Source organism: Montipora capricornis, unplaced genomic scaffold (genome assembly GCF_036669925.1).
Source record: "Montipora capricornis isolate CH-2021 unplaced genomic scaffold, ASM3666992v2 scaffold_506, whole genome shotgun sequence".
NCBI lineage: Eukaryota > Metazoa > Cnidaria > Anthozoa > Scleractinia > Acroporidae > Montipora > Montipora capricornis.
Genome location: NW_027180246.1, coordinates 370,001 through 395,000, shown reverse-complemented (window position 1 = coordinate 395,000; position 25,000 = coordinate 370,001). Strand labels below are relative to the sequence as shown.

The 25,000-nt window shown below is 40.3% G+C and overlaps 1 protein-coding gene and 2 pseudogenes across 1 annotated transcript in view; all 3 read right to left on the bottom strand.

Annotated features, from left to right (window-relative positions):
* Positions 1–25,000, bottom strand: part of LOC138036860 (microfibril-associated glycoprotein 4-like) — a 34,105-nt gene that overhangs the window by 3,058 nt on the left and 6,047 nt on the right. Inside the window, exon 4 of the mRNA XM_068882921.1 lies at positions 9,326–9,706. Coding sequence (XP_068739022.1) covers positions 9,326–9,706 — 381 coding nt within the window. The remainder of the gene's footprint in view (positions 1–9,325; positions 9,707–25,000) is intronic.
* LOC138036858 (uncharacterized) lies at positions 12,947–15,167 on the bottom strand (annotated as a pseudogene).
* On the bottom strand, positions 18,734–20,943 carry LOC138036857 (ryncolin-1-like; annotated as a pseudogene).

Here is a 25,000-nt window from a genome sequence, read left to right as displayed (position 1 = left end):
TGCATCGCACAGGTCACATTGGTATTTATAAACAACACACTGTTCATTTACGATCGATGGCTTTGCTTCTTTCACATTCAGTTCTTGATCAATTTTTCGGCTGACAAATACGGGCTGGTGTTGGTGTTCACTTTTAGGCTAAGATCCTTTAGTTGTCCTTTCACAAAATTTGCTGAGGTTTGGTCTTTAAATGGTAGATCCACTCGAATTGTGTCCGTCTCTTTAGTTGGTAATAATGGTCGCTGCTGGTCACAAACCTTTGAGTCAACGAAATTTTTGATGGCAGAGTCGATGAGGTGTTTGGGGTACTTTAAACGCGAGAATACTGTCTTCAATCGGTCACATTCGTCTGAGAAGTGTGACCAAGAGGAAGATAAACTATGTGCTCGACCCAGCATAGTTCGGAGTAAACCCTGTTTGTACCGATTGTCAACGTGACTTTGGTAATGTAAGAGGAGACTTGAATTCGTGGGTTTTACGTACACCTTTGTATCTATTTGGGGCGATCGGTTCAGTAACTGGATGCCCAAATAAGGGAGCATTGATCAAGAACTGAATGTGAAAGAAGCAAAGCCATCGATCGTAAATGAACAGTGTGTTGTTTATAAATACCAATGTGACCTGTGCGATGCAGATTATATAGGATACACACGCGGACATTTACACAATCGTGTAAAAGGACATAAACAACAGTCCTCGGCCATTGCCAAACATTGCAAGAACGTACACGGGAGGATCCCTCAGGACCTACTGAAATGCTTCGAAGTTCTTAAGAAGTGCAGGAACAAATTTGACTGCTTATTGTATGAAATGCTTTATATCAGAACTTTAAAGCCAAACCTGAACGTGCAATCGGACTCTATTCGTGCGAAAGTATTTGTGTAATCTTCGCACCTATTATGTTAATTTTCGCGCCACATCGCTTAAATACTGTTATTTGCATGTTTTAAACTTTTACCTTGATAATGGAGTCATGACTACTCCGAAACGTCGGTTTTTATCGTTCGCTTTTACTGTTTTATCTTTCATAAAATTTAGCGGATTAAATTTGGAAACGCAAAGATTAATACCATTTCCTCTTAAATTGTAAGACGTTTTTCTTATGCTAAAAAGGTCTGTATTGTATTTCGGCCCTATATTCTTAATGCATTTAAATAAGAGGATCAGAGATGCTTTTTCCTACACTCTTGTGTCCAACTTACATATATTTAAGAGTTCTTGATAAGACGATGATTTCCCGTGCCCTGTCAGTGTCCTTAATATATAATGATTGGCGTCTTCAATTTTATTGGCCTGGACTTTCTCCAACCCTAACAAGAGGGGACTACAGTATTCTAGTTGTGGTAAAATGAAAGACTTCAAGCTAGCATAACGCCCATAGGTACAAAACGCCTAAATCTCGACTAAATCTAAATCCACGGGTCCTCACATACGCCATTTTTAGCTGACTAGAAATATGCTCTGTAAAGTTTATCATGCTATCAAGTTCCACGCCCAGGATTCTAATAGAGGGAAGTTTAGTAACGCCAGAACCATTCAAAGTTAAGCCAAAATAGTACTTGCAAGGACCGATGAGAAGGGCTTGCGTCTTGGCATTGTTTATCAACAAATAGTTTGCATCGAAGCATTCCGACAGGCGGCTGAGACCATGGTTCACAACAAATTGCAAGGCAATGGGCGAGAGATCTGATGCATACAGAGTCGTGTTATCAGCGTATAATCTCAAAGACATGTCCGGGACAGCATAATTCAAGTCATTAATGAACATATTGAACAACAGTGGCCCGAGGAGGGACCCCTGTGGAAACCCCCACTCTCAACGCTGAATAACTTGAGCACACACCGAGCAAACAAACCCTCTGTTTACGTACCAGTAGATAGGATGACATCAAACTCAAGGCGAATTGAGAGAGATCATACGCTTTCACCATACGCTGTTTGGATCCCCTGAAGCTTTTGCAGTACCAAAATCTCTGATTGCTGATTATAAGAGTGGGACTGGGTAATGGAGCAAAAGTTTCAGGGGATGTAAGATCCAAACAGACGTATGTAGATAAGAAAGTACCTGTGAAAATAATATTACCATTTAAGGACCAGATATCAGCGAATTCTGTGCGAAGACAACTTGGAGAATTAAGTCGCAAAATTGGAAAAGATATCCATCCCGTGTACATAAGCCGAAAGATCGGATCTAACATCAAGCCAAAAGAAAGCAAACCCCCTATTGTTAACCAACAATGCGTTATTTACCATTTCAAGTGTGATCTGTGCGATGCGAAATAAGTCGGCAACACATGCCGGCACCTGTACCAACACATTGACGAACATAAGGGATCTGCCATCGGGAAACACGTCAGAGATCAACATGGGAGGGAGTGCGAGGGACCCCAGGGACATATCTCGTAGTTTCAAGATTTACGGAAGTGCCAGAGCAAATTTATGAGATGCTTTTTATAAAAGAACTAAAGCCAACTTTAAACACGCAGTCTGACTCCAACGACAACGGAAAACTCACCGTAAACGAAGTGGAAACGTGCACCTCGTTCGATGACATTTAATAGTTTTGAGAGATAGAGCCATTTGTTGAAGGCTTCTGATTAGAGATATTTATTCATAGAATCGTTTTCCCTTTAAAACTTTGTTAGAAGAAACCTTTTTTCGCTGAACTCTCTGCAATTAAAAGAACTGAATGAAATGCACCCGGAAATACCAAAAAGTAAATTATGGCACAATTATCAATTTTAGGGTATGCTGATACTTTAAACAAAATCACTTGATTCTAGAAATTCCCCGTTCAACTAATATCCAGAAGCAGATGACCTTGAAGCGTGGAATTCGTTTCCTTGGAACAAAGCGGGGGATTTTAGAACACCAATTTTATGACCAAATGTACACAAAAAATAAGATCAAAGCTGCTCATGCGGGAATACACTAGCTACGTTACATCCAAATAATGATATTTTTAAACTCAAAACACCTCAGCTTTGAACCAGAGTTAAACGTTATAACTTATTATCTAATAAGTTCTTTTTTAAGAAGTTGGACGAAGTCGGAACAAAGTTGATGAGGTTTCCGAATTCTCCTGCCGTGGGAGTCATATCTGACAACGTCACAAAGATTATACAATTTTACGCTTATTCACAATCTCAGGGCGTATCAATAAAGTTTACCTTTGTTCAAGGTCAAAAAAGGGTCTAAAAGCTTAAGAAAGGATGTTGCAATATATGATTACAATAGCATCATTTCCTGCTGTCAAACACTACCTTAATCATCGATAATCAAACTTCTGTGTATGCCAGTCCAAGACACACTCCCTCATGTATATTCATGAAATGAAGACACGAATTTCATCCCCGGACTAATAGAACTCGAACCAGAAGAAAAGGAAGAAGATTCAATGTTCAGTGTCCTAAGCTGTTTTGATTTGAATTGACTGAAATAACGTCAGTATTCAGATAGCTCCTCCATGTACTTGATACACAATGCCGCTGCAGTTGTACTCCGAGGATCAACGTTTCCACATGACTTCTTTGCACTGAAGAAGGAATTTCAGCCTCTTTCTCAGATCCTTTTTCGGTTCATGATAGGCTTGATGCTTAGGTAGCCATATTGGGCCAACGTGTAGCATGGAGTTTAGTGCCAATGCTGGCATTTCGGTGTCATCTTCAAGGTGACTCAATGGCCTATTGTTGAGCCCTGGAGAATAGCGAGGTATCCTTCGAAAACCAGTTACTGGGTGAACACATGATAGTCGGGGAGGTAGACTGGATATTCTTTCATAATTCGTCCTCGACATTCAAGGCCTTGTTGATCGTCGAGTTGGAGGTTGAGTTGTAGTTTGTCGGTGTGGAAGCAAGGCTGCTGTTGGGCTGATTGTTGCACTTGGTTGATCCACCATAGCTCCTGAGTTTGCACTTCATCTGTAGAGATTGGACAGGACCGTTTATTTCTTGGCTGTTCTTGGCAATTGTGAATGAACCAGCATACCAATTCTTGGATGCGTAGAACATTTGTTAGAGGATTATGGTCCATCGGGGGATCCAGAACGCCTCTTCTAGGAATAGCTGAAGAGAGGATTTCACGCTTTACTTAAGCTTTAGCTATGATATTAGGGGAAAGCTCCAACAAGATTTCCGGTGGCCACTTTGGCGGGTCACTCAACCAAGCAGGTCCTACTTTCCAGACGGCGTTCTTTACGGCGTTCACTTCCCCCTCGACTTCCAAGATCTGCTGGGTTGTCTTCGGGTAGGACCTAAGGCCAAGTGACGTCACCATGCTGCTGATTCTTGCGCACTCTATTTGAGACAAACTGGCGATACTCCTCTTGGCCCTTGATTCAATAGAAAGCAACTGTCGAGTCCAGCCAGCAATGCACCGTACTTGGGATGAGATGTAATGCTGCTTGCACGTTGGTAGCAAGATTCACGGCGATGTGTCTTGCGATTAACTCGAGTCTGGGGGTAGATTGGTTTTCCTTGGCGAGTCGAGACTTGGCAGAAGTAAGCTGTCGGGTGGTTCCTTGAGCCTGCTGGACCACTACATAGACTGCACCACACATCCCTTTAGTACTGTCATCACCAAAGGCGTGCAATGTAAACTGTGCAATTGGTTCACGATAGGCAGCGACAGTTCGGGGCACCTTGAGGGTTTCAGTCAACATTGATGACCAGTCTTTCCGGCGTTTGAGAAATGAGTCTTGATCTTTTAAATCCCAGGCAAGCTTGCTGTCGCACATGTCGCGGTAAAGCCGTTTCCCGAGCAAGTTTATGGCGATGCAAGGCCAAGAGGCTCATATCTTCCGGCCAGGTAAGAATCAAAGAAGAAGACCGAGACTCCGTACGATTCCACTGGACACCTCAGAACAGCAGCGATATGTGTGTGTCCGTTTTACCAGAGCCCTGTTTGGACTGACGTGCTCGCCTTCCCTGCTGAACGGAGTTATCAAACAGAATCTTGACAAGAGATAATTGGATAAAAGACGTCTTTGCTTTCGTGGTCAAGTGCTGTCAACACCCCCCTCCCCCCCCCTCCCCCCCCCCTTAACTGTTCTTTGACCCCTTAACAAGCTACATATTGAAGTGTGGTGTCGTTTCCCACAGTTTGGGAAATTCGAAACGTTTTGACATTCAGAGAATTTGTGTGGCCTTCCTTGTGCAACTGAAACAGAGCCGCTTTGTGCTTAGAAACTCCTTGCGCTTTTCAGGTGAATTGAGAGAAGTACAGTTAGTCGGCTTGTGGTCTTCTGAATCACAGTAAACGCACTTGCGTTAGGTTCCCTTTCGCCGCTGAGTTTTGAACACTCGAGTCGGTATCTCGTTTCTTCGGACTTGAAGCTGTCAACAGGGCTTCGTCGCGTCCACTGGCGGAGGGCGTTGGTGAATTGATTAAAGTCTCAGTTCTCCCACTCGGGATCATTCCTAACAAGATCTCTTCTGGTGTGCGGCAATTTCTCTAAGGTCAACGACACTATTCCGTTGACTTGATTAACTGAATATCAAATGCTTGTACGTTGCACGACAAGTTTCGTAAAACCCTGAAAGGGTTTGCGGCAGGAGTATAAGGGAGTTCGAATGATTTCTTTTTCATACGCTTTTACAATCTCACTTCCCTTGCCATTTCCCCTCCCCCCCCCTTTTAAAATTGCTTTGGCTCTATGATATCCTTTAGAAGAATGCAGACTGAAGAGCTGCTTTTCTTTTCCTCACCTTTTCGTTGAAAAGCTCACGTAGATACGTGAACTGTTTTGTCAATGGATTCTGAGAATTGACCCTAAAATCTTGGCCAGTCGGTAAAGAAACCATTTAACTTCGAGATTATGAGTTTGGGAAGTTTAGCCTGGTTGATTGGGGCTCCGGTTTGTAGGCTTTTGCTGTCCGTTAAGTGGTATTTCACTTGTAGTTTAAGCTTTGTCTCTTACAATTTGATGTCGAATTGCATTGTTTTCTCTTGTTCTTCAATCTGTTGCTCTTGTCTTCTCATTGCAATCCTTTCTTTTAGCACTCTCATTTGTTTCTCTGCTTCTTCTATCCTAGAGTCAACGCTATCATTCCACTGGCTAATTTCTTCGTCTTCTAGCTTGGCAGCTATCTTAAGGGCTTCAAATTCTCTTCGTACTTTGTCGGCATCTGTCAAGATATGGCATATTGCTTCTGGGCTGGCTTTACCGACCGTTCTTTTAAGCTGTTTCTAGTTTAGTTTGGAAAACAAGCAAAATGACTTCTTCACAATTTCTGCACTTCGCAGTCATGGGAGTCCTGGATATTTTTGAAGATATTACAGACCCTAAACCAAATGGCAACCAAGATCCATATGATGTGTGTGTTATCCTTTCCGAACTGAAGAAAATATACATTTTGACCGATACGTATTTCAACAGGAAAAGCCGTGGATAAATTTCTGGTTCGTCTTCGTCAGCAGGCTCGACATAAAGGATAATTTGAGAGACCAGTTGATCAAGAAGCTAACCGACATGGAACTGAAGAGAAGATTGTTGGAAACGTGAGAAATGTCACTTTAACTGAAGTTTTGGAGAAAGCGAGAGCGTCGGAAGCGGCTTGTCAGCAAATAATAGGGGCACCCAACAATCTTCGGTGAGATTTGTGTTCGGAAGAGTCTAACCGTTCTAAGAATTTCGGTTGTAGGTTGATAGGCAGCTACAGATTTCTGTACTCAAACATCACCTAAAAAAGTCGCAACCAGGGAAAAGTAGTTCCTTACGTTTTCGGAAGGGATAATTTTTGCAATTGTTGGCAATAAAAAGATCACCTAGCAGTTTCGAATAAGAAAATGGTTATTTTGGAAGTTCTTATAAGGCAACGTTTAGGTAGCAATTTCTGAAATGAAGATATCATTCCCTAAAATTTTCGATTCTGCAATTTTCAGCTAAGATATCCGAACAGAGCAAATTCTTCTAGGTGACAAAAACATCTATTTAGATAGTCTTTAGACATTAAAAAGAGCCTATAAATGTTTCTCAAAGGCTTTTGGCTTAATTTGCTTGAAATAACATTCGTGCAAAGCTGTGTAGCAATGTCAACGCGGTAGGCAAAAGGTCAGAAAGAACGAAGACCAACCTGGGAAGTTGTGTTACAGTTGTGGAAAGACGGGACATTTATCTCGTGATCCGTGTTGCCGGGCAAAAGGAACGAAGTGCGCTAAGTGTTCGAGATACGGTCATTTTGCATTCTGTTGCAAACGCAATAATCCTCCTTCACTAGAAGAGAGCCAGTGACAGCAGAGGAAGTGTCGGCAGGCAGACAAATCAGGCGGGAGTGTGTTCAGTGGAAGGTAGCTTTGTTATGTCTGATGAAAGCAACCTAGCATTTGCATTTGTTCTGTCAAAGTAAACAGAGGAGGAGGTTTGCATGGTGTCAAGGACAAGAGAGCCAACAATGGACGTGGGTATTAATAGTATTTCTGTTAACTGTCCGTCACAGAGTCCTCAATTTAGCTCATGAAGGCCATCAGGGAATTGTTAAAACCAAGGAGGGTTTAAGATCTTAAGTCTGGTGGCCAGGAATAGACCAGCAAGCTAAGCGGCATTGTAGAGAATGCTTTGGATGTCAACTGGTTCGAAAACATATCCCGCCCCCACGAATCAGATCCACAAGACTACCAGAATCATCGTGTCAAGACGTGGCCCTTGATTTGCTCTGTCCTTTGCATGAAGGACAATATTTGTGATTGGTGGTAGATTATTTCTCTAGATGGATGGAAGTAGATGTGATTCGTTCTACAACAAGTGCTACAATTATCAAGTGTCTAGACAATCATTTAGCTCAGTATGGGCGACCGGTTGGTCTGAGAAGTGACAATGGCCTTAATCTAGTTTTTGTGGAGATGGAGAAATACTAAGAAGAAATGGGCATTGTCCACCACCACACTATGCCATTGTGGCCAAGGGCCAATGGGGAGGGTGAGCAAGAAAATCGATCTCTCCCAAAGGCTATGCGAGTTTTCCAAGTTGAAGGAAAAAACTGGCGTGATGAGCTCAACAAATTCTTACTTGCTCACCGATCAACTTACCACACTACTACCACTTGAGTCATCCCAGCGGAACAATTTTTCAAGAGGAAGCTGACACCAAGCTACCGGAGCTCAAGAAAGCTGATGAAAAACGATTTACTTTAGCGTACCAACAAGTGAGAGGTGGGGACGCGGAGAAAAAACAGATAGGCAAAGATTATGCCAAAAAAATCATGCTAAAGACAGAAATGTCAATGTACGGCACACTGTTGCTGGAGAGGAAGAAGGAGAACAAGTTATCCTCATCTTATGAAAGTGAGCCCTTTACTGTTACTGGTCGTCATGGTGACCAGGTTGTCCTGCAGTCCCCTCAGGGGGTGGAATACAAAAGAAATTTGTAACACGTTAAGCCCCTGGTAAATCTTGACATTGAGGGTAATTTAGAACCAGAATCACGACCACCTAACGAAGCTCCATCTCCAGAAAGTGTGAATCACCAACCAATTCAGGAACCTGCACCTCCGGACACTACGCCTGCAAACACGCCGCGTCCTTCTGGAACGAATTAGACAGCCTCCTAGAAAACTGACTGACTACATTGTTTAGTCACTTTCGAAGAACTGTTTTAGATTGGCATCTTCGATTGCCAGAATCATGACTTTAGTTAAGATTGATTTATTAAGCGAAACTGCAGAGCATTTATTGTTAACCGCAGTTTTCAGACGTTGAACCTTTCAATGTACTTTGGTCTAGGTCCAGTGCATTAGTTATTTACAAAGTTTCGTCGTTCATGTTTAAAAGAAAGCTAAAGAATTCTATCTACAAGTTTGTAGTCGGAGAAAAAAAGGATTGTGGAGTACTAGCACTACTAGAACATGGAATGTATAGTGGCGGGAAAGGAGAAGAATAAGGGAGGATTTCATGGCAAAATTTGTGTGTGAGTTAACCCATTAATACACTACATGTACTTTTCCCAAAACCTTGCCAGCAGAGCCTTTCTTAACTACACGAGAAAGAAAGTACTCTGCGGAAATATTGAGTATTCACAAGCCGCTGCTTGGAGACAGTTAACCCAAGTCTCGATCTCACTCCTAGACGCCATATTGATTTTCGTACTGAAGACTCGATTTTAACCTTTGTCTTGTATGATGCGCGCGCTGCCTAAACTAGTAACTACCCAAACTTAGGATGCATTGACATAAAAGACTTGACACGATTTCTGCAGAACCTCTCTTTCTCGCCCCCTAGTGAGTTTTAGAGAGGCTCGGATCGTAGGGTGGGGCTGCCTGTGATCGCACTAGTATTGCTTTTTGTATCTTAGAATCTTAATTGCGATAGACGAGTGCTGAAAATTACATACCCGAGTAGGTTCCAAGGCTCAACTGGTATTTGGCCTTACCACTGGTCACTGCAAACATGTCATAGGCAGCATAGGCAGTTTTTCCTGCTGTGTCTTCCAAATCAACTCGAAGACTATTCCTCACTAGTCTGGTCAGACGATGGATCTTGTCCAGTCCCAGCCAAAACTCACCATTTAGGTTGCCAAAGCCTTGTTTGTAGTCAGACCAGCCGCGGTAAAAGTCAACCGATCCGTCCAGTCTCTTTTGGAACACTGTCCATCCCCCACCGGCTGTTGTCTGGTCACAAAACACATCAAAGGCCCCTGAACCATCAGGGTCGATTGTGTAAACACCACTGATCCTTTCACCAGATTTGTACAGCTCAGCACAGTTCCTTTTCACTGTTTGAACAATTAACAAGGAATGGAAAATTCTATTAGAACTGTAAGAAAAAGAAATAACTCCACCAACGTGTTCTAACACCAACTCTACTAACCCCCGCATTAACGCTTGCTTAACCTTAAATGCACGATCACGGCAAGCATACCCATACCTTAAACAGTGTTGTTAGAGCCTATCAGTGTGTGGATATCACTTTGTATTTGAGTGAGTTGCTTCTTCATTTCTTTCAGCATAGCTTCGATCTTTTCAGTTGATGATCCAGCGTAAAAGTAAATGTTGTTGCAATGCTGAGTAGCTGTCTTTAAATTGGCTGCAGCATTCCCGACGAAGCAACGGGCTGGTTGACGAACAACGCGTAGAGCACTAATTCAAAGCAAATTACAGTGGTAAAAAAAGACATCTCGATAACTGATTGAGGTTCAACCCAATCGAACCTTAATCGTCGAGTTAGCAATGAAGATGAATAGATCAAGTAGCGTCTTAAGTGTTATTAAGGTTTGTGTAGGAAAGCAGCTGAGATAACGCGAAATTTTTCGAGTTTACATACACGTAAGTGGTTTCTTTGTGATCGTGATATGCGACTGAAATATATTCATTGAACATAAGGGAACATTTACTTAACATGAAAGAGTAATTAAATTTCCACAATATTCAATCAATTGCAGGTTAGTGATCCGCTGAAAGGCAATTTAGTAATTCAATATTTAGGACACTCTTGTTTACGTTTTGTTTAATTTATCTCTAATTGAATGTCACTAGCCTTTCAGGGTCACCCAACGACCGAATGTCTTAATGTTTGTCAGAATTCCCTAAAATGGTTTGCACCATTTTTAGCGAGTTTGTAGGTTCCCTAGCTACAAAATATTTATCTCTTCGGATGTTCTGGAGAACTTCAGGTCTGTAGAAATTTCTAGGTGGTTTTTTTGCCTTTTACGAACGTTCTAGCAATCGTGGCAGGTCTGATAAGAAACTTTACATTACCAAAACTATCGCCCTCTTTTTCCCGAAAATTTAAGGTGATGTTTGCTGAGAATAAGATTCTCAAACAAACTTCGGCGAAAATGATAAAAGAAAAAAACATTCAACTCTTTTTGCCATCTCCAATATCCCATGGTTAACTCTTACCCAGATCAGTAAACTAAATTAAGCGTTCTTCAATTTGGTTTTGAAATATCTAAGCACTCTTCAGACCCTTCAATACTTTTTTAAAATATCTAGGAAATGTGCAATGTGTTCAGAAAAATGTCCAAAATCGTAGTGTGCCTCGAAAGTCTGAGTTCGAATATTCGAAAGGTCTAGCCCACCTTCCTTTCGAACAGATATTTACCGAAATTAGAATGGAAATAATAAACAGTTAATGACTGGTCCCGAGAGAAACAGTTCATTGTGCTTCGCGAGAATCTCAATGCTTCACCAAGGCGCAGCCGAAAGAAACATTGAGATTTCAGGAAAACAAAATGAACCGTTTCCCGAGGAACCATGCAGTCATTAAGTGATTTGTTATATAGCGCAAAAAGAAAAAAAAAGTGCAACGGCAACAGCAACGGCGGTCGTTGGTCAACATTCGCGGGTAGCAGTGCACTGTTACCCTCTGACGTCATAGGTTTTGCACTGTTGCCCGCTCAGAAAGTTTTGGCAGTGGAGTTTTATTGTTACATGTCATGTGAAATCGAAATAACCAATGGAAGCGCGCGCTGCTGGGGAAAAAGTCAGCTATATAACAATGGCATTTAAAGTGTGTATTCTTTGGAATTGTCGCGCCTCAGCAACTTCACGAATTTCATCATGAGTTGGCACTCTCCATTACTTGCTTGGAAAAAGTTTCCTTTGGATTTTAGGGAAAAAAACTGATCATCGGTATTGTCAATATTTTGGCCTCGTGACAGGAAAGGTTTGCTATGTGAAATAAACGTAAAAAGATCGAAAGCACCATTGCTAAAAAGAACTCGGAACCAAATCGTTGTTAATTAAACTTAATTTCTGAACTTTTTGTTTCGTTGGATAGATAAACAGCCCATCTTTGGCGACATCCGATGTACTTAATTGTAGGCCAAATTGAATCTTGCCAAAATTTGGAAGCAAGACGTACTTTAGAGTGCTTAGGTAGTGATCACTTTTCCCCTTTTAGCCTTTCAGTGTGTCGATATCACTTTGCATTTGAGTGAGTTGCTTCTTCATTTCTTTCATCATAGCTTCGATCTTTTCAGTTGATGATCCAGCGTAAAAGTAAATGTTGTTGCAATGTTGAGTAGCTGTCTTTAAATTGGCTGCAGCATTTCCCGACGAAGCAACGGGCTGGTTGACGAACAACGCGTAGAGCACTAATTCAAAGCAAATTACAGTGGTAAAAAAAGACATCTCGATAACTGATTGAGGTTAAACCCAATCTAACCTTAATCGTCGAGTTAGCAATGAAGATGAATAGATCAAGTAGCGTCTTAAGTGTTATTAAGGTTTGTGTAGGAAAGCAGCTGAGATAACGCGAAATTTTTCGAGTTTACATACACGTAAGTGGTTTCTTTGTGATCGTGATATGCGACTGAAATATATTCATTGAACATAAGGGAACATTTACTTAACATGAAAGAGTAGTAATCCGCTGAAAGGCAATTTAGTAATTCAATATTTAGGACACTCTTGCTTACGTTTTGTTTAATTTAACACTAATTGAATGCCACTAGCCTTTTAGGGTCACCCAACGACCGAATGTCTTAATGTTTGTCAGAATTCCCTAAACTGCTTTGCACAATGCTTGAAAAGCATTTTTAGTGAGTTTGTAGGTTCCCTAGCTACAAAATATCTCTTGGGATGGTCTGGAGAACTTCAGTTCTGTAGAAACTTGTAGGTGGCTTTTTTGCCTTGTACGAACGTTCTAGCAATCGTGGCAGGTCTGATAAGAAACTTTACATTACCAAAACTATCGTCCTCTTTTTCTCGAAAATTTAAGGTGATGTTTGCGGAGAATAGGGACCTTAAGCAGCTTCCTCGCAGACGAAGACGAGAACGACCGGAGGTCAGATTTCACCCTCTCACGGGAATGCGCATGTCCGGAGTTTCGTTTTCGTTTGTGGTGATGTCGAGGACGGAAGTAATGGTGAGTTTTGTTGTGGCCAGAACCGTAAGTCACATGGCCGGAACCGCAAGATTTCGAACTCAATTTGAACGACGAAACAACTTCACAATTAGTGTGTCTTGTTAGATGATGTTTCCTCCAAATTCAATAAACTAAGAATGCCTGATTATTGACTGAGGAGGGAAGCTGACATCATTCGTCTTGGATGCATTGCCATGTACTTGTCGCACACCTGATCGCGATGGATGCGAACAGTGTGGCAATGCTTCGCAATCACAGCTCAGTCTGAAAGCCTTTCGGTAGTCATTGTGCTCCGAAGCCACGTTCTTACACAGGAGAACGATCACTCCGCTTCCGTGCTGCCTATTGGCAGTACAGATAGAATCTTGAGCAGCTCCCGGAAATTAGGGGAAAACAAGTTATCAGCATGTTTTGACAAAAGGCATCTTACAGAGACATTGTCTAACGCCTGCTGCTCACAATAACTTCTCCAACGAAAGAGTTCACTTTCAAAGGCTGATGAGATCGGCAGCAAGTGTTCCCACTTCCCTTGCAGTACCTTCGCAAGTTCTGCTAGCTGTTTTTTAAGATGACTTGGTAACGATTACTGCAGAAATGAGAGCATAAAGCCCAGTGTGCCTGCTTTTCCTTGCTGAGCCGGCATTCCAGTTCTGAGCAGATGACGTCCAGGAAAGGTATTGCCACCGCCCGCTTCCAGTAATCTGCGACTGACTCTGTTGGGGTGTTATCCCGATTCCGCTGCCCACTGCACACACGTGGACGTTCTTCGGTAGATTGTACAAGCTCAGAAAGATTCAATACTTTCTGGTACAAGCGCAAAAACCACACATCGATTTCATTGCGAATGAACTGTTTTTGCTATATATGATTTCATTTGACTTTTCAGAAAGAGATGGAAACAGATTTGTTTTCTATTTCACTTGTAATAGCATTTTTTGAAATTTTTACTCTAAAAAGGTGGGGGAGGGGGGTAAAAATCCACCCAATCCCCCCCTTCTGTATCCGCCCCTGTCTTAGCCTTTGATAAACTTGAAAGGTGCCCTAATATCGAGTGCGTCTCCGTCCATAAACCTTTGAACCCTGTTTAAATAGAGACTCCACAATTGGGGATTCCATGTTTTCTTTTAAGCGTCAATGCTCCATTGTTAACTCACCTGAATCACTTCACAGTTCTGGATTTAATCTTATTTTGTACAGCTCTTGTCCCTGTTAAGAGGGTGTATGTGTGAGGAAGGAGGTCAAAAATAGAGTAACTGATAAAGAAAACTAGGAATATCATATTATAAATATACACGTCCAGACTTTCCAGTGAAGCCTAGCAAGCGTGGGGATATGCTATACGTATGTCAGAGGTACATGCAGAGGGTTGGTAGTAGAGGCTAGCTAATTCAACAATTCTACACGAAATGTATATTAAGGAATTAAGTGATGCACAGGCTGTTCAAAATTTTCAGTACAGAGATCAAGATTTCCAGGGTTGATGCAGAGTGGGTGAATTTGTTTGCTAAAAGGCGCGGCTCATAGGAGATCTTTGAGTTTCTGGAGAAAAATGTGAGAGAGACCACGAAATGAAACAAGAAGAGATAAATTTAAGAAGGGGGGAGCAAGAAGCAATGACTGCAATGATGAAACAGCAACAATAGCAACTTCAGAATTTGCAGACTATGTTTGTAAACCAGCAAACTCAGCAAACACAAGCTGTGTTGCCTATCCTAGAAAAAGTTGTTAAGAAGTAAAGGTGACAAGAGTTTTATTTCTCATTGAAAAGCCTTCTTATATTACGTTGTAAGGCATTGTTTATTGACTTTTTTTTGTGTGTGCAGGTTTGTTACAGGGTACTTCTGATATTAGGTATTTTCATATTTAATGTAACCAAGGGACTGCTATTTCGTATATACTTGTGTTTGTTACATTGTATCATATTTTAATGCTGTAAAAAACAGTATTAAAGTTGTTTATTCTGACTGACTTGAGTATTGTGACATTTAGACAAAACAATCATGAAGTGTGGGTGGGTCTAATTCAAAGAAGTTTCATTTCCATAGAGGCATGTAAGTGCATTTCTCAGAATTGCACAGACAATGTACATTTTACCGATGCTGCTCAAGCCTATTTTAAGATTTTTTTTTGTCTATGAATTTAAAGTAATTCACTATGTCCCCAATTAGCCACTCAACAGATTCCTTTACGGAACTCATTCTGGCATTGTAATCTTGCATCTGGGCTGTTAAAACAGCATTTCTGAAAGGTTGTTGGATTTGCACTCTGAGTGGGTACGCTGGATGACCATATAAGTACATTAGGTGGCCATAGGGAAAAACGGCATTTTGCTGGAGGTCTTGCAGCAAACCTAACTCAGCTAACATAGCTGTATCGTGTCTTTTACCCTCTAAAATGGAAAGGTCTGGAAAAAGTTAAATGCCTGAATATTAGCTGTGCCCTGGTGGTGCATACTCAGTAGAGAACATGTTGAAAACTTGATTTCTTTTCAAATGCATGTATTTAATCTTCTGACCTGCAAATTCATTCATCATTCACACACACAAACACACACACACACATGAGGCTGAAGTAAGACCAAACGGAAGTACTGAAAAACACAAATACCTTACAGTATTTTACTATAAAAGTTAACGTTCAAAATCGACGACGCTTTTGACCGTTCAAGGGTTATTTTCAAGTTGAAGAATAAAATTTTTGCCATGCGCTTAAATATAAATAATCAATTGTAAAAATTAATAATGCTAATGAAATATTGACTAAAACTAATATTTACATAAATCAACATAAATCAACAAAACGTTGATTATTTTTACAAGTGTGGTCTGTGTATGCAGACTATAGCTGTGGTTACGCACAACTTGGGTTTGGGGCCTTCCGGAGGATTAATGTCTTGGGTTTGATCCATCTCAGGTTTCATGTTACCCTTTGGGATGCGGTTACACAATAAAAGATTCCCTCAGGGTAAAATGTAATTAGATATGAGTTCACTGACTTTACAAATTGTAGATATTTTAGAGTTTTGGTCAGTATCTCATTAGCATTCTTACAATTGATTATATATATTTGAGCTCATGTTAAAATTGTATCCATCAACTTGAAAATGACCGTTGAACGGTCGAAATACAATGATTGAAATGACGCAAATCCATAATAAGCCTTTTCTTGCCTGATGATTGTATAGACACGGAGAGCGGATTAAGGAAATGCGGACGGAACAAAGGGAACCTCGACAACCGCGTGGGTGGGGACGAATTCAGATATAGCCGACTCCACGAAAGACGCATTATCCAAAGCTGACCTATTGTTAGAAAAAAAGGGGCACCAATAGTGTTCCAGTAATCCAAATTAGCCTTAAGCCTACCCCTAACCAGGTGATCTGGCGACGTAATTCCGAGGACTGGGGAGAAAGATTTTAACGCCGTATCCCACAACCGCGCGCGGCCTTATTTTCGAATTCAACATGGCAGAGGCGAGATTAAAACTTGTTGGGTCTACTTGAATGTTCATTCAGTAACATGAAATGTGGTAGACACGTAATGATTTGTTGAGTTTTGGCGATGGCAATACTGCAAGGAGTTTGGAAACATCACCTAAGGCCGCGCGCAGTTGTGGGATACGGCGTTAAAATTTCTCTTCCCAGTCTTCCAAATTACGTCAACAGATCACCTGGAAGTACCGGCAATTCTCTTCAAATTAAAAATGCGATCATAATCAAAGTCGACTAATAAGCTGGAGTTCCTTTCCCGAAAAATTCCAAATTTGATTGGTTGGCCGTGGGGAAGGAGGAGATACTTGTCACATTTATGGCAGACGAGCGTGTAATAGTGTGATTGTGATTGGGTTTCTTTTCGTTATGATTTTGACCCGTTTTACAGTTAGTGTCTGTATGGAAATAAGATTCGCAGGGACTGAAAGCAGAGGTTTTGTTCGCCTTTCGTTGTCGGCGCTGCGCGACTAAATTTCATCCGAGAAGAAGAAAGAAAAACATTTGGCACCACTGTAGTACCAAGGTACCCTCGTCGTGAAAAAAAGCACCACGCAGACTTATTTGTCAATTTTATTTGACATTTAGGGTGCGTTCGATTGACCACATTCCGGAACAGGAATACATTGGATTGGAATAAAAGTTCGAAAGCCTTTGTTTTTGAGGAGCTACACATTCAAATTGTCAAACACTTGCTTAAATGCTATTTTAAACGTATCTTTATTATCCTTGTTGCTTCAAAACGCCAGACATTTTAAATCATCACTATACCATATTCTTATTCCGGAATAGGGTCAATCGAACGCACCCTAAGATTTTATGGCGAACACTTAACACTGCTGCCGTACATAGACTTGTTGAGTTTCCATTGTTTAAATTGAGTTTCCCGTTTTTTTCAAGAGGAATGTAATATATTAGCTTCCAGGCCTCTTATTTTAGCGCCTGAACATTGACTGTTCTGTCGGGATTTGTAATAATCTTCGTGATTTTTAATTGACACTTAGGATTTTTTAGTTGTTTACACTTTACAGCTTTAGCATCTCTACAACATACGGGAAGATTGCTCCATTTTGGTTGGCTGAGAAAAATGCAATTTTTAAGTAACACAGTACAGAAAGGAGTAATTCAGTACAGAAAAGGCAACAAACCAAGCATTCTGATTGGTCAGTGATCAAAGGAAGTCGAGATGGGCAATCACATGGTTAGAATAAGACACTTTTTCATTCAATTTCAATTTCAAGTGCAATTTGCAAGAAATACTCACTTGCAAATTTCTTGTTGGCCTATGAAAAAGTTACATATGCTTATTTACTCAACACTGCACTTGAAATAATGTGATTACCTGTACATAGTAACCATCACAATCTTGTCATTTTTGTTCATTATAAAAGCCTTCTGCTCAAGTGTATTAAGGCATATTTATTATGCATATTTTTATTTGAAGGAAAGCATTTGTCCAATGTCCATGAAACGCAGCAGAAAGTTTGTTATCGGTGTTCTTATTAATTTGCCAAAATATTTTTCATCACATTTTGGTCACGTGACCCTATAACAACTTGTAACGTATGTATCTTTTGCCCAAAAATGGGGAACAGTTATACTTCAAAGTTTTGAAAACGTTTGGCATAAACACGTTTAGTATAACTGTGCCTACCGAAATGCCGAATGTTCAATGCTCGGAGATATTAGCTACTAGCTACTCTGAAATCCGAGGGTAAAGAAAGTAGTGTTAGTATTAATATATTTTAATGTGGTACTCCGTATTTACCTTTTGAGATATTTGGAAGTTTATCATGTCACGTGACCTATTTTCCTCAATTGTTCATTGTGGACATAATTAAAAGTCGGCATGACAAGGGAAGGGAAGGGATCATCAAATAATCAAGAAACACGATCGATTGATATAATGTAGCTGAATTTTCCCCATTTTTGAGTAACAGATATAACTGTTATAAGTCGATTTCGGGTCACGTGACAAGAATGTGATACGGAACATTTTGAAAAAGATATAACAATACCGATTAACTAACCGCCTGCCAAGTTTCATTGGCCCTGGACAAACGCTTTCCCTTCAAATGAAAATATGCCTACTAATTAGGCTGGTCAAGCCTTAATGCACTTGAGTGTGTGTGGCACACAAAAAAGTTTTGCTTCATTGCAGAAAATAATCTGTGGCAAACAACTGTTGATTGTTGTAACTAAAAATGGTAGCAGAATGGTGAGAAACTGAGGTGATGATTGAGTTGAGCCAATCCCAACTGAGAAGAATCTTGATTGAGTCTTAGCGGCTCCTTTTTAAGAGGGAATTACTTTCGGGATTGAAACTGAGTTATCGTAAACAATGTGAACGTTTTGTTTACTTTTATTTCTGTCAAACAGCTGGATCACAAACTTCTAATGGCTTCACATGTATTAGAAAATCAGAGACTAGTGTATCAAGCTTTTTTAACCAAATGGTCTGATCTTCATTTCAGCCTTTTTAACGGAATAGTAGTGTCCTTTCCAGTGATACCAGTTGATGCCATCTGCATATGAAGAGTGTTTGCCATGGTGATAAACACCGTTGAGGTTTGAGCTGTGGCAAGCCTTATACCACCACGCACCTTTAAAAGACACTGCACAGTTCTTAGACCAAGAATCATTATCGCTGTCCTTGGTAGAAAAGGGAGCACCACCATGGCTAGATAACGAATCACCAGCAGTTCCTGAAAACATTTGGAGTATTGTAACACAGTACATGTAACGTTGGAAGTATTGTAGTAATACATGTAGCAACGGATAACTAATCAATCTCCTTGTTACAGCTCCCCCAAATAAGAGTTACTGTATCTTTTAAGGTATCAGTGTACCCAAAATGACAACCTCGCGTTGTCGCTACTTCACGAGCACACGCTGTCCTTGGTAGAAAAGAGAGCACCACGGTGGTAAGACAACGAATCACCAGCAGTTCATGAAAGCATTTGGAGTATTGTAACAGTACATGTAACTACGGATAACCAATCTCCTTCTCACAGCTCTCAATAGAAGATATTTTCTAAACAGACTTTATTCTAGACATTCCCCATTCAACTTAAAGAAGTCAGAACGAAATGAAATGCGAGAGTGGTTGAGACTGAAGTTTGAAGAGTTCGGGAAAACATATGAAAGTGTTGTACTTTTAACTGTTCTCTGTACCAGTACTAAGGAATCGCCATATGTATTACGATATTATTGGTCGTATTTCAAATCAGCCAGCTCCTTGATAGATTGATATTTCAATGTCAGAGCAGAAATTGTAGCGCCGTAATAAAGTCGTCGTCAATTTCCTTTTAAGCCCGAATTTTTCTGAGTGTTGCTTTCAAGACTGTGATAATCTTCAATCTGTGATAACGAACTAAGCAAAAAATTAGAACGTGAAAAGGGGAGCACATTAATAAAGAGAAGAGTGTCAACAAGCATAGAAAAACACTGCTCTCGTTGTCTCTCTTTTATAATAATGGAAGCGGTATTGCCGTATACATCGTAGAATCTTAATTAATTGTGCAGTAGACAGGTGTATAAAATTACACACCCGAGTAAGTTCCAAGGCTCAACTGGTATTTGGCCTTCTCGCTGGTCACTGCAAACATGTCATAGGCAGCATAGGCAGTTTTCCCTTTTGTGTCTTCCAAATCAACTCGAAGCGTATTATTCCCCAGTTTGGTCAGACGATGGATCTTGTCCAGTCCCAGCCAAAACTCGCCCTTCAGGTTACCAAAGCCTTGTTTGTAGTCATTCCAGCCTCGGTAAAAATTAACTGATCCGTCCAGTCTCTTTTGGAACACTGTCCATCCCCCACCGGCTGTTGTCTGGTCACAAAACACATCAAACGTACCTGAACCATCGGGGTCGATTGTGTAAACACTACTGATCCTTTCTCCATGTTTGTACAACTCAGCACAGTTCCTCCTGACTGTTTGAATAATTAACATTGTTAATTCGTTACGTGTTATTCTTTACAATAAAACTCGAGCTTCCGAAAAAGGCCTTTTTAAAGGATTTTAGGCAATTTACTTAACCTGCTTAACGTATCGCTTCTCTTGCGTATGTTCGCGATTTCCTCCACTCGCTTAAAACTATACCCGGGGCGAATTCATCATAATGATTAATAATTAAGATTTTTTTTCTCGCGTTGGCGTTTACTAAAGCACATTGGTAGGTGCTTGGTTTATATTTTTCTATTGTTTCGAATTTTTTTTAAAGGTAAAACCTTCAGTAATTATACAATAACTCTAACCTAACCCTAACGCTAACCCTAATCCTGACCGCTGAAGGTTTTACCGTGTTTAGATAATTTTAAAGAATAGATAACCACTAAATGACAAAATACACCACGTATCGTCCAGCACATTTTCAATGAAAGCTGATTGTCGATGACGGCAGGCTTACCTAAAGCAACAGTCTTGTTTGCGCTTTTCATTGTGTCGATATCACTTTGTATTTGAGTGAGTTTTTGTCATTTCTGTCAACATTGCTTCGACCTTTTTTGATGGTCCAGCGTAAAACTGCAAATTGTTACTATGCCGAGTAGTTGTCGAAAGATTAACAACATTATTTCCCGGCTTAGCAACAGTTTGGTGGACGGAGAACGCAAAGAGAACTAACTCAAAGCAAAATACAGTGATAAAAATAGACATCTCGACAACTGATTGAAGTTCGACCCAAAACCAACTTAATCGCAGGGTTAGTAATGATGCGATTGATCAAGCAGCGTCATTAGTTATAGTAAAGCAGTTAACATTGCGCAAAAAATTTCGAGTTTATATATGCAAATAGTTTCTTCGTTTGTGTTGTTGAGACGCGACCGAAAAACATTCACTGCCATTAAAATAAAATAAAATAAAATAAAATAAAAATAAAAGTAATAATAATAATAAAATAAAAAATAAAATAAACATGAGCGTTGGAAAAAAAACTCCCAGATGACTTACCCTCATGCGAGAATTTAAGTCTTTTCAAGCATAAACTTAAAAGAACTATTGTTTTCGCAGTAGAGCTATATTTAGTTTCTTTCTTTTACGTAATTTAAGTTTTTATTACCGTTTGACATAATCAAATTTTAAACTTTTTACTTTTTAACTTTTTTGTTAAACGCTTAGAACATGTATGGATAGGCTCTGCATAAAAAATATTATTATTATACTATTAGTGCTTCAATCGCCATGTAATTCATAGCGTGAGCCGATTATGCGTTTATGTATGGGAAACGGAAATGGAAATGGAAATTATATTTGTTCATTATATATGCATCCGTTTTGATGGTCAAAATGCATGACTTCAAACTGTCAACATAGTCTTGAATAGCAAGAAGTCGCCCGTTTCATTGTAAGGGATTAATTATTTTAGGTTAGAAGCTGTCAAAATCTAAAAACGCAACTAGACAGGAGTACCCAACGAACACTTTTTCTGAATTCATCTGTTATTGACTTACACGATATGTGGGCATCGATTAAGACATTTTTGGTTAATATTTAACTACCCTGGGAAATAAATATCCGCTCTTCATAGCCAGCTAGCAAGAGATTATTTTCCGAGGTCGCCAGCCAGCATCCACTATTTTGAGGCCTTTTCCTAGCCAGGAAGGTATACATTTCGCTGTGGGCGCCAGCCAGCGGCATTGATCATGTTGAAACCCTTCCCAGCCAGCGATAGTTATCGGAAATTTTCGTTTTGCCAGCAAATAATGCTCTTATGCCCCCCCACCCACCCACCCCCCAAAACTGTAACCAAGGCAACAAGGGCACAATAATAAGACAGCGTGTTCATTTCTTGAAGCGGACGATCCTGTGATTTACTTGGAAAGAAAATGCATTATTATTGTGCTGTCATTGCACCATGAGTAACAGACACCAACGCAAGCTCATAAGAGGTCACATCCAGGTAGTCTGAAACCAAGGCAACAAGGGCACAATAATAAGACAGCGTGTTCTTTTCTCGAAGCGGACTATGGTGTGATTTACTTGGAAAGAAAATGTATTATTATTGTGCTGTCATCGCACCATGAGTAACAGACACCAACGCAAGCTCATAAGAGGTCACATCCAGGTAGTCTGAAACCAAGGCAACAAGGGCACAATAATAAGACAGCGTGTTCATTTCTCGAAGCGGACGATCGTGTGATTTACTTGGAAAGAAAATGTATTATTATTGTGCTGTCATCGCACCATGAGTAACAGACACCAACGCAAGCTCATAAGAGGTCACATCCAGGTAGTCTGAAACCAAGGCAACAAGGGCACAATAATAAGACAGCGTGTTCATTTCTCGAAGCGGACGATCGTGTGACTTACTTGGAAAGAAAATGCATTATTATTGTGCTGTCATCGCACCATGAGTAACAGACACCAACGCAAGCTCATAAGAGGTCACATCCAGGTAGTCTGGAACCAAGGCAACAAGGGCACAATAATAAGACAGCGTGTTCATTTCTCGAAGCGGACGATTGTTTGATCTACTTGGAAAGAAAATGTATTATTATTGTGCTGTCATCGCACCATGAGTAACAGACACCAACGCAAGCTCATAAGAGGTCACATCCAGGTAGTCTGAAACCAAGGCAACAAGGGCACAATAATAAGACAGCGTGTTCATTTCTCGAAGCGGACGATCGTGTGATTTACTTGGAAAGAAAATGTATTATTATTGTGCTGTCATCGCACCATGAGTAACAGACACCAACGCAAGCTCATAAGAGGTCACATCCAGGTAGTCTGAAACCAAGGCAACAAGGGCACAATAATAAGACAGCGTGTTCTTTTCTCGAAGCGGACTATCGTGTGATTTGCCTGGAGTATTTTACTTTATGACTATGAAGTTTATCTTTGGTTTTGAACGGTGCTGTTTCGAATGGAACCTGACTAGAACTTTAAACATGCAGTATTCTTTGGAATGGACTGGCCTATTGATACTAGTAAGGAGAAGCTTACGTAACGCGAAAACTTTGGAGTTTATATGTATGCAAATCGTTTCTTTGTGTTGTTTAAAAATATTTACTGACTTAACAAATTGAAAAACACTTAACATGAAGGAGTAATTAAATTTCCACAACATGATATTTGATCAAATCTTTCTTGTAGTTTTTCACTACTTTCTGGTGAAATACAACTATATCTCAGGAAGATTATTCTTCGATCAGTAGCCGAAGCGTTTCAAAAGAGACCTTTTTGCGACTGCAAAACATTTACTGACATATAAAAAAGAAACATTTAACATGTGTATATCTATTCTGTAAACTCGTTAGATCCCCAAATAAATTTGATGAAGGCTTGTACTGGCCAGCCGAAATATCGTTAAAAATACATCTTCGCGTTGTTTTACCAGTCGTGCAACGTTCGTCTTGACTTTCATAAATATTAAATTTCCACAACAGCGTAGTCCATCGAATCTTTCTTGCATTTTTGTTACTACTTTTTAGTAAAACATATAAACAATACCTCAGTTCGCCCAGTGAACGCATAAGAAAAGAGACCTCTTCTAGCATGGGAAGAGACAATCGCTTACTGATTGTCCCGCTGATAAGTGCGATCATCACTTGGACGGGCTAGCTGGGAAAATTGTCTCGTATAAACACTTCAAAAATTCAGGTGTTTAAATTGTCCTGAGAGTGCAAGGATCATTTCAAATGCATATTTCTTTCCTTCGTTACAGGGGCACCCAATGAGTAATTCGGTAAATATCTGTTCGGAAGGAAGGTGGGTTAAACTGAATTTTTGGGGATATTCGATCAACTCAGGTTTTCGAGGAACACCAAGATTTTGGACATTTTTCTGAACAAATTAACTAGAAATTTACGAAAAGTAGTGAAGAGTCTGAAGAGTGCGTAAAAAAATTGGAAACTATACATCGAGGAACGCTAGAAATGTACTGAGCTGAGTAAGTCAAGAGTGATATTGGAAAGAGCATTAAATTTGAAGATTTATAAAATCTATTCTTTTCATCACAGTTTGTTTGAAAACGGCATACATTAAGCAAATAACTTCGAAGGAAAAAGGACGAAAACGTATCGTTAAACCCGTCCCCATTGCTGGAACTTTAGGACGAAGCAAAGAAGCTACCTGGAATTTCTACAGACGCGTACGAGAAGTTCTCCTAGAACATCCGAACAGATAGATATTTTGTAGAATAGGGCAGCTACAAACTCGCTAAACGAGCTCTCAATGCATTCATTATGGAAAGCACTTTAGGTAATGCTGACAAATCTTAAGACATCCAGTCGCTGGGTACCCCTGTCACTTAGTCCTTTCACGGGAACACATGAGCCTAACGAAATGACTCAGTTGCTCCCAAATGAGCGGCTTTGGAGAATGGCACCGGCATCGCAGAGGTCATGGGCCTTGAATCCCGTTCAAGCTGTTTAAAATTTTCAAGTGTCTACATGTATATGAAATAATTGTTAAATTGTCCAGATAAGAGCGAGGATCACTTCAAGGTCCTTCAATCCTTCGACATTTTGGTCACTTTTGACTTAGTCTCATGTCGTTCCATTCACCCGTGTCGTCTTCCCACCCGCTCTGTCGATGTTACGTGTATCCCGATCCCGTCAAGATCTTTAGTATCTTTCTTCCGCTCCAGAACGCTTAGGTCATCTTCTACAATTCGTGTCAACCCTGTTAGCTTTAACCTGAAGATCAGTGGATCTAGAGCATTTGCTGTCTCAGCCCACGAGCGTTGGAATACATTTCCAGATGACTTACC